General features: G+C 50.7%; 1 protein-coding gene across 1 annotated transcript; it reads right to left on the bottom strand.

Moving 5' to 3' along the window:
* Window positions 1-893: 893 nt before the first annotated feature.
* On the bottom strand, window positions 894-5497 carry PHOX2B (paired like homeobox 2B). The gene is made up of 3 exons (XM_045815878.2): window positions 5111-5497; window positions 4077-4264; window positions 894-3072 (listed from the first exon to the last, which is right to left on the bottom strand). Exons 1-3 carry the CDS (start codon window positions 5349-5351, stop codon window positions 2557-2559), a joined length of 945 nt encoding a protein of 314 aa, XP_045671834.1. The 5' UTR covers window positions 5352-5497; the 3' UTR covers window positions 894-2556.
* Window positions 5498-7690: the final 2193 nt, after the last annotated feature.

Below are 7690 nucleotides of genomic sequence, written 5' to 3'. Positions count from 1 at the left end.
TTCCCAAGTGATGTTGATGCTGCTGGTCCAGGGACCACACTTTGGGAACCACTGGTGTAGTTAATGGGCAGGCGCTGGAGTCAGATTTCCTGCGTTCAAAGACCAGCCCCATCACTCATACACTGGGGACTCTTGAGCAAGTTAACTTGTCTGTTGCCTTAGCATCTCATCTGCTTAAAAGACAATGAATATAGGAATTGTACCTGCGTCCTGGTGTTGTTTCGGGGGGTAGATGAGATAATGCATGGAAAGCAAAAACTGCTACATGGCAGTGCTCACTAATTTCAGTAGTTGCCAGTGTCATTTCTCCAAACACACCAACATTGCAGAGCTGCTCTCAGGCCAAGGCCATCCTGGTCACTTGCCCACACAGAGACCTTCCAGGGTGCTGGCATTCTGCAGGGCTTAAGGAAGCTGGACTTGGACCTCACCAGATGCCATTGGTCCTGAAAGCACGTACACTACACACAAACCCCCACTTTTGAGTCTTTCTCAAAGTCGGGTTTTTGAAATCCACCCTCCCTGCCACTGAGTCCTCTGGCCTCAGCGTAGGCCCCCATGTGAACATTTTTATCAACACCTGGGGTTCTTTTGTGCTCGGTGAGTGAGAGACAAACACGGACCAGAAAATCTTGCCTGCTAGCCCAAGCACTAAATTTTATATTGGCTGCATTTGGCTGCATGAACTTAGACTCTCTAACCCACTTCCAGAGACTCGGCGGCTTCTAGATATTTTGTACAAATTTCCTCTTCTTCTGTCCTCCCTTATCATTCCCAAAATTAAATTAAAAAACAAAACAAAACAAAAATGAATCAAGGAAAAGTCAAAAGAGTTCAATTGCTAGACTTGCTTTTTGTTTTTATTATCAACAATCAAGTTAATGGTACACTCTTGGAAAACTATATGCACATGTAGAAATATTTCCCTTTTAAATAGAAGCATTCATTATAACACATATAAATAAATTCGAAAATCTGAAACATAACTTATAACGCTTATGTTCACAAACATAGTCCAACAAGAAGAAAAAAGAAATCAGACAGACATGCACCTGATAACAAAAATATATACCATTGTCTGAAACGTGGTCTCTCTAAACACAAAGGAATTGAACCCGTGAGAACCTTATTACTCCATAAAGACACGCCATAGAGACTACAAGAAGAGAAAACATTATACGGTCACGTAGAGGAGACGGTCTGTACTGATATTAACACGATACAATTGAGTCACAGAACACAGTTGTAGAAAGACACCGAAAAAGTTAAAGCCTCAACATTCAACTAATATCTATAGTTTGTGCCTTTTAAAATAAAAAAAAAACAAAAACAAAAAACAAAAAACAAAATCCCAACAGAGATGTCTAATCTGCTTGAAGAATGGAATCATCAATATACAGTCCATCCACCCTACAGGATGTGAGTCCATTTCGGATCAAACAGCAATGCGGACCGAGACACTTCTGCAAACTTGTGTGTATGCCTTTCTTTGCTCGGTAGATTTGTCTGCAGTCGGTTGCGTGGACTGCAGTTGACTCTAATCCAAAGCAGTGCCAAGAAGTTCGGTGAAAGCTGGTGGAAGAAGAAAACGCCAGTGGGGGTGACGGGAGAGAAAAAAAGGGAAGAGTTGCGAAATATGAGACCGTTTGCAGAGTTTGTGGATGAAAAGGCATCTCATGTATAGGGCGTCTTTCAGGGCCGAGTGGCTGCAAAGATTCGGGGTTGGGAGTTGCAACTGTGTGGGGTTCGGACGCGCTAATGGCGGGATGGTGTTTGGCGAGGTGGGACAGGCAGGCGGGAGCGAGGACGTCACCTTGGCCGCGGGGACAGTCCGCTCGAGTCGTCGCCCGCGGCAGCCCGAACCCAAGGACACGAAGGGAAGGGGGGCTGGAAGGCACCCCTACTCTCCCTTGAGGAGGAGCCCCAAGAGAGTCTGTGCTGTCAGGAGGGGTTCACAAGACAGATGTTCACAGCCTCCCTTCTTCCCCACCTTACTTTTTTCCCCTTGGATTTTAAAACCTTTCTGTGTTGTTGGTTGGCTTGTTTTTGAAATGATTGCCGCCTTTCTAAATCTTTTTTTTTTTTTAATTTGGGGGGTTATTTTTCTCTTTTTCTAAGCAAGTCACTGAGTCGGTTGTGCCCCCCACTCATCTCTCCCTGTCACCTGCTCGGGCCACAGACACACATTCCCCGAGACAGACAGACACCGACACGCAGACACAGCCCCCTGAGAGTGCCCCCGAGTCCGGGCCGCGCTGCTCCCACCTCGCGGTCAGCAGGCGGAGCCCCGGCCGGTCTGCGCGGCCCTGAGGCAGGTGCGAAGCTAGGGAAGTTTTTCGTTTAGTTTTGTTGGGGGGGGGTGGTTCAGGATGGGGGTAGGAGTGGGGTTGAAATGGGGGCGACGCCATTTTCTCTTTATTCTTATCGCGATGACCTAGGCTCTCAATGAAAAGCCACGGCAGCAGCGACGGCAATAGCCTTGAGCCTACCCGCTCGCCCACTCGCCCGCCCGGACCGGCTCGCCCGCCGCCGCCGCCGCCGCCGCAGGATCCCAGATCAGAACATACTGCTCTTCACTAAGGCGGCTTTGGCACCGTTGGGTCTTTGGAGCGAAGATAGGACGCTGGCGAAGGGGCCCCCGAGCGAATCCGGGATGGAGGTGATGGGGCCGGGGCCGGGAGCCCAGCCTTGTCCGGGGCCCCCGGCCGCAGCCAGGCCTCCGGCCGCCGCCGCCGCCGCTGCGGCCGCCGCCGCCGCCGCCGCCGCCGCCGCTGCCGCCGCGCCGCCCTTGCCGGGTTCGCCTCCCGGGCCCCCGGGCCCCGCCGCCCCCGGGGCTCCTGCCGGGCTGGGCCCGCCGCCGCCGCCGCCGTTCGCCCCGCAGCTGGGAGTGGGGTTGGGGTTGGGGCCGGGGCCCCCAGTGCTGTCCGGGTCGGTACTCTTGGCCTCTTTGCTCTCGTCGTCCCGGGACGAGTCGGACTTCTTTCCCGAAGAGCCGTTCTTGGCCGCGGCCGCGGCGGCCGCTGCTGCGCGCTCCTGCTTGCGGAACTTGGCGCGGCGGTTCTGGAACCACACCTGGCGCGAGAGGAGAGGAGAGGCGGTGAAGCAGGGAAAGAAAGAAGGAAAGGGGAAAGCGAAAGGCGGATTAGGACGGCCCACGGTCCGTTTCAGCTTGTTCTAAACTCCAAGTGCCGCGGGTTCCCGCGCGCACCCAGCCACCACGTCTGCCCCCTCCCTCGTTGCCTTCGCGTCTTCGGAGAAACTTTCTTAGGGTCACCTGAGCATGCCAGGGAAATGGTTGCTGGCAGGAGAAGTTAAAAGGCCCCAGGTCCCAGAAAGGCCCTAAAATGGAAGCCTTTATTTTGGTGGGCCTTTGCTCAGTCTATTTCTTGAACCACCCCACACTCGCTATAGACCCTAGGCCGCAGGTCTAAGGTTAAACTCTAATTGGTAGAAGGGGGTCTCTGGGTTTGATGCTCGCCGCCCATCCTGGCCTTTGGGCCTCATAACAGCGTACAGTGGGGCTCACCTGGAGAGGCGCCTTGGCCAGCTCATGAGTACACCTGTTTCCCTAAAAGGTTAGAGTTAGCCGCGGTTCATGACCTTCCTGGAATCACAGCCCCTTTGCAAATGTGATCCAAGTCATAGTTACCGGGAAAATGCACCTATACTCCACGGTTCCAAGTTAAAAGAGCTTGAGTTAGGAGGCAGAAAAACAAAAACAAAAACAAAACCCCACGTCTATTACGGGGGCAAAGTCTACACTCCTCCGACAAGGCACTTCCTGTCCTGCAAAAGCCTAGCTCATTCACGTCCCAAGACCCCGAAAGTCTCTGCAGGGCTCCATGGGGTGGAAAAGGCTTTGCAGCTGTGCACATATAAACAAGAGAGCACACCCTAACCCTTCCTCGCGCGCACAGCCCCTCCGAATTTGGCCTCTCTGTTCAGCCCTGAGTCCCGGGCCCTTGTCTTTGAGAGGCCCGGGTATTCCGAACCTTCAGGAGCACCGCCCGGAGCCCGCCACCGTACCCGGCCGGGCCCGGTGCGTCGAAGCAGGGTCGGTTTGTGGGCGCGCGTACCTGGACTCGCGCTTCGGTGAGGTCTATCTTCAGGGCCAGCTCCTCCCGGGTGTAGATGTCAGGGTAGTGCGTCTCTGCGAAGACCCTCTCCAGCTCTTTGAGCTGCGCACTAGTGAAAGTGGTGCGGATGCGCCGCTGCTTGCGCTTCTCGTTGAGGCCGCCGTGGTCGGTGAAGAGTTTGTAAGGAACTGAGGGACAACAGAGGGGACAGAGTGTGAGCAGAACTGCCTGGAGCGCGCGCGCCGCGGAGCCGGAATGTGGGGACTCCAAGGTCAGGTAGCACTGGAGCGGCCACGGACGCCGTCACGGGAGACTGGCAGAGAGGAGCTGCCGAGAAAAACCGAGCGAATTAGTTATATACCGAAACAGACGAACTTCGGGCTTTGGCGGGGTCCCTCTTGGCACGAGCGCCTTCGGGTGGGTTGAGAAAGCGCACTGGGGACGGCTGAGGGCCGGGACACGGGATAATGCTTTGAGGAGGAAAAACGAGAGAGGAAAAAAGTCCAAAAACACCAGTAGGAATATCAGGGAAACAGGGAAGAAGTTACCCAACACTCCCACCGTTGGAATTTTTCAATTATCAGAAGTTGACCCTGCCCAAAAGTTGGGGGGAAAGTGCTGCAAAAAAAAAATAATAAATTAAAGAAATAATCATAAAAATGACCAGCCAAAGAGGTGTGAGCTGCTGTCGGTTCTTAAAAAAAGAGAGAGACACTGCCAGTAATGAGCTTTACTCTTTGTTATTTAATTATTTTCTAAGCTTTACGTCTCATCGCAAAGTAAATAAATTATGCCTATCATTTTGGCAGCTTAAGATAATTTTGTTGGCGGTTCGGGTGTGACTAGGATAGTGTAACCCTGTAAGTGAATTACCCCTCCCTGCAATCGCTTCTAACGTGATAAATTCTTTCATTTGTGTAAGCAAATTTCGTTTGGTAAATACTAAACACATTTCCATTTTCAAATGCAATCAAGGCTTCCTATATACGAGCGGAAAGGCGGCTTCCTCCGCTGAGAAAGCTGGCGGTCCTTACCTGCGGCGTACGGACTGCTCTGGTGGTCCCTGAGGGTGCCGAGGCTGCAGGATCCCGGCGTGAGGGACGGGCAGCCGGACGTGGCCCCAAAAGTGGTCCTTATCGGGTTATACTGGAAGCCACTGGCCTGGCTGCAGGAACTGAAGTCAGCATAGGCTGAAGCCAGGCTCGAGGTGTCCATCCCAGCCATACAGGACTCGTAGGCAGAGGAATTGAGGTAAGAATATTCCATTTTATACATTGAAAAGGCTCTGGATGGCTCAGCCAAGTGGAAAAATGAAATAAAAGATGGGTATGGAGAAGGTGGCTGGAGTGGGGAGATGTGCACAGCTCAACGCCTGCCTCCAAACTGGCCTCCTTACTACCAGCAGAGCCTAGTTTTATGAAAAAGCCTCCTATGAGATGCCTTGTCTGAGGTCTCTAGAGCATATAGTCCTCATAATAAACTTGGCTCTTTCCACTTGGACAATAGCAAAGCGGTTGGTCTTATTGCTGGCGCTTTTTACATGACAATAACTCATCCGTCTATTGGGCTGGCACTGGGGAACTGAGCTGTCCAACCTCCCTATCATTGATTCCTGCATCTCTAATTAGAATTTAATACCACACCATTACGCACTGAGCCCCTGATCCTCCCTTCTAACCAGCTCCCTGCCCTTTAATTCAATCACACTACTTGGAAATAATGAAAGTTGGGTGACGATTCTCCCTGATCCAATTTCCCCGAGCTTTTAAGCCTTTTTAACTGATCATATACCTTAGGCATAAATTGAGATAGTGTGTGTGTTTTCCCCCTTCTTCGTCCTTTTTTTTTCCCCCTCGGTTAGGGAGAAGAAACCTTGATGTCATAGAAAACCTGTTTTGTAAGAGCGTTACACGCTCAATTTAACAACAAGCCTACCCCCCGAAGTGCATGAAATGTTATAAAGGACTGGGACATTGGCAAGACTCAGGCGCCCTGTAACATAGAGTAAGTGGGCCAAGGGGGTTTATGTGCAGGATAAGCAGATTTCTTTAAAATACACCTTGTGGAGGGGGTTAAAAAAAAAAAAAGAGGATCTTATAAATTGCATTTCTTGTCGCAGCTTAACATGCTTTTCTAGAGACTCCGCTTACACAGCTGTTTAAAAAAATAAAGCAACATCTGAGTAAAGCTCTTGAATGTGAAACATCTGGATTGTCAACCGATGGCTTCTTTGCGGTCTGCTCTGTGTCTTTCTTCATTAGCTCAAGGTTTGCATTTTGTTGCTTTGGAGGGTCTGTGCGGTTGTTGATTTTAATTACGCCATGAGTGGCAAGCGGGCATGAAGTGTCCCCAAATATGTCTCCTCTTCCGTCCCTCTCGGGCACTCTCCTCTTTTATCACCTACACTTTTTCAGGTGCCCCCAATCTACCACAGACCCGGGGCTTCGCAAAGAGGATTCCGTCTGCTTGCCCTTTAGGTTCCTTGACTGCAGTGAGCGAAATCTTTGCTCTTAAAGTGCCCAGGCTCCAGGTCGGGTTCTTTCCTTCTCCAGCTCCTCAGGCTCTTGGGTACTGGCAGCAAGGTACAGACAAAGAAGCGAACGGTGATTTGTGGACCTTCGTGGCCCCATGATTGAAGCGGAGGGTAATTTTCATTTGGTTCGTTAGGCTCTAGCAGAATAAGGAAAACTATTTCATTAAATCCTTCCTCTCGGTGGACAAGAGGAGGAATGCTTAGTTGAATCGCCGGGTGGTGTAAACAAACCCTGGATATTTTATATGAATTAAATGTGTAGATAATTAGTTTTATTGCATTCATTACCCCCTTTATGTGCTCTGTAACAAGTCAGTAATTAAAGTAACAAACTCATAAAGTCTTTATAGGGGCATTTAGGCGTTCAGTGTTTGCCAAACTAAGTGGTTTAATTCGATGCTAGTGCTGGGGAGTGGATGGGCGCCCGCTCTCCACTGCCACCGTGTTTTATTGCGCACTGAACTGCAGTGGACGCTGTAATGGATTAAACAGGGACAGCGGCCCCCCAGCCTTGTGCTTCTCTGCTGGGTGAGTTTCAGGCTGATTTCAGGTGATGGCGCATCCTCTGGACGGTCGGGAGACCTAACGTCGGGAGTGCAGGCAGCAGGACCCGCGGAGATGCCTGGTGATAGTTTTATGGGGAGGGCTGATAGTTTTATTGCAGTTGTATGTTGTACAATGTGTATTTGATAAAGAAGGGCCCTTGGTGACCAGTGTGCACTTTTTTGTGCACGGGGGTGAAATGAAAATAAATGTGTACAAGGTTGTACTGCGGCGAGAAACAAATTGCAACGCTCTAAATGGTTTTTCTTTATGGTCACCAGACAAGAGGAGAAAAGAGATGCAAACATCTGTCTTCAGTCCCCTAAACCTAAAGGCCAGCAAAGACGGATGGGAATCCAAGTGTTATTACAGTGGGGATTTGTCTTTATTTATCACGTTCTCATGAATAGGAATCTGTATTTAGACCGGGAGGTGTCTGTGCCCGGTCGGAGACTACACTGGAATTTCCCCACCCTTACTTACACCACCACCACCCCTTTAAGGGAGGTGGAGTGTAGGTTGTCAAGCATAGGGCTGC

Source organism: Ursus americanus, chromosome 8 (assembly GCF_024610735.1).
Source record: "Ursus americanus isolate L20-20 chromosome 8, mUrsAme1.1.p, whole genome shotgun sequence".
NCBI lineage: Eukaryota > Metazoa > Chordata > Mammalia > Carnivora > Ursidae > Ursus > Ursus americanus.
This window is presented reverse-complemented; position numbering and strand designations above follow the sequence as displayed.

Excerpts from the sequence above, each read along its gene's own strand:
- PHOX2B (XM_045815878.2), bottom strand. The coding sequence starts at position 5,351 with ATGTATAAAATGGAATATTCTTACCTCAATTCCTCTGCCTACGAGTCC. Across the intron at positions 4,265-5,110 it reads GAGCAGTCCGTACGCCGCAG|TTCCTTACAAACTCTTCACC; the intron begins GTAAGGACCGCC and ends GTTGTCCCTCAG. Across the intron at positions 3,073-4,076 it reads TCACCGAAGCGCGAGTCCAG|GTGTGGTTCCAGAACCGCCG; the intron begins GTACGCGCGCCC and ends CTCTCGCGCCAG.